General features: G+C 55.4%; 1 protein-coding gene across 1 annotated transcript in view; it reads right to left on the reverse strand.

Moving 5' to 3' along the window:
- Nucleotides 1-182: 182 nt before the first annotated feature.
- LOC105296327 (histone H2B type 1-A) overlaps nt 183-327 on the reverse strand; it is a 101351-nt gene continuing 101206 nt past the window's right edge. Inside the window, exon 2 of the mRNA XM_011366357.2 lies at nt 183-327. Within this exon, the coding sequence (XP_011364659.1) occupies nt 240-327 (88 nt within the window). The 3' untranslated portion in view covers nt 183-239.

Consider the following 327-nt stretch of genomic DNA (forward strand, 5'->3'; position numbering starts at 1 on the left):
TAGATGTCTCCTGGGAGGCGACCACAGCAGTATTGCAATTAAAGCCAAGACACCTCCAGGCCGCATAACGGCTCAGAGACTGTCTCAAATACAATTAAGAACTCTTAAGACACAACTTACATCAATAGCTGACATACAGGGTGGCCATGCACAAACGTCAGGTACAGCTCTCCCCAGAAAACGTGGGTGGCTCTGAAAAGAGCCTTTGGGGTCAGCGGCAAAGCCGCTCAGGAACGCGTCTACTTGGAGCTGGTGTACTTGGTGACGGCCTTGGTGCCCTCGGACACGGCGTGCTTGGCCAGCTCCCCGGGCAGCAGCAGGCGCACG

This window comes from Pteropus vampyrus, unplaced genomic scaffold, assembly GCF_000151845.1.
Source record: "Pteropus vampyrus isolate Shadow unplaced genomic scaffold, Pvam_2.0 Scaffold124, whole genome shotgun sequence".
NCBI classification, from domain to species: Eukaryota; Metazoa; Chordata; class Mammalia; order Chiroptera; family Pteropodidae; genus Pteropus; species Pteropus vampyrus.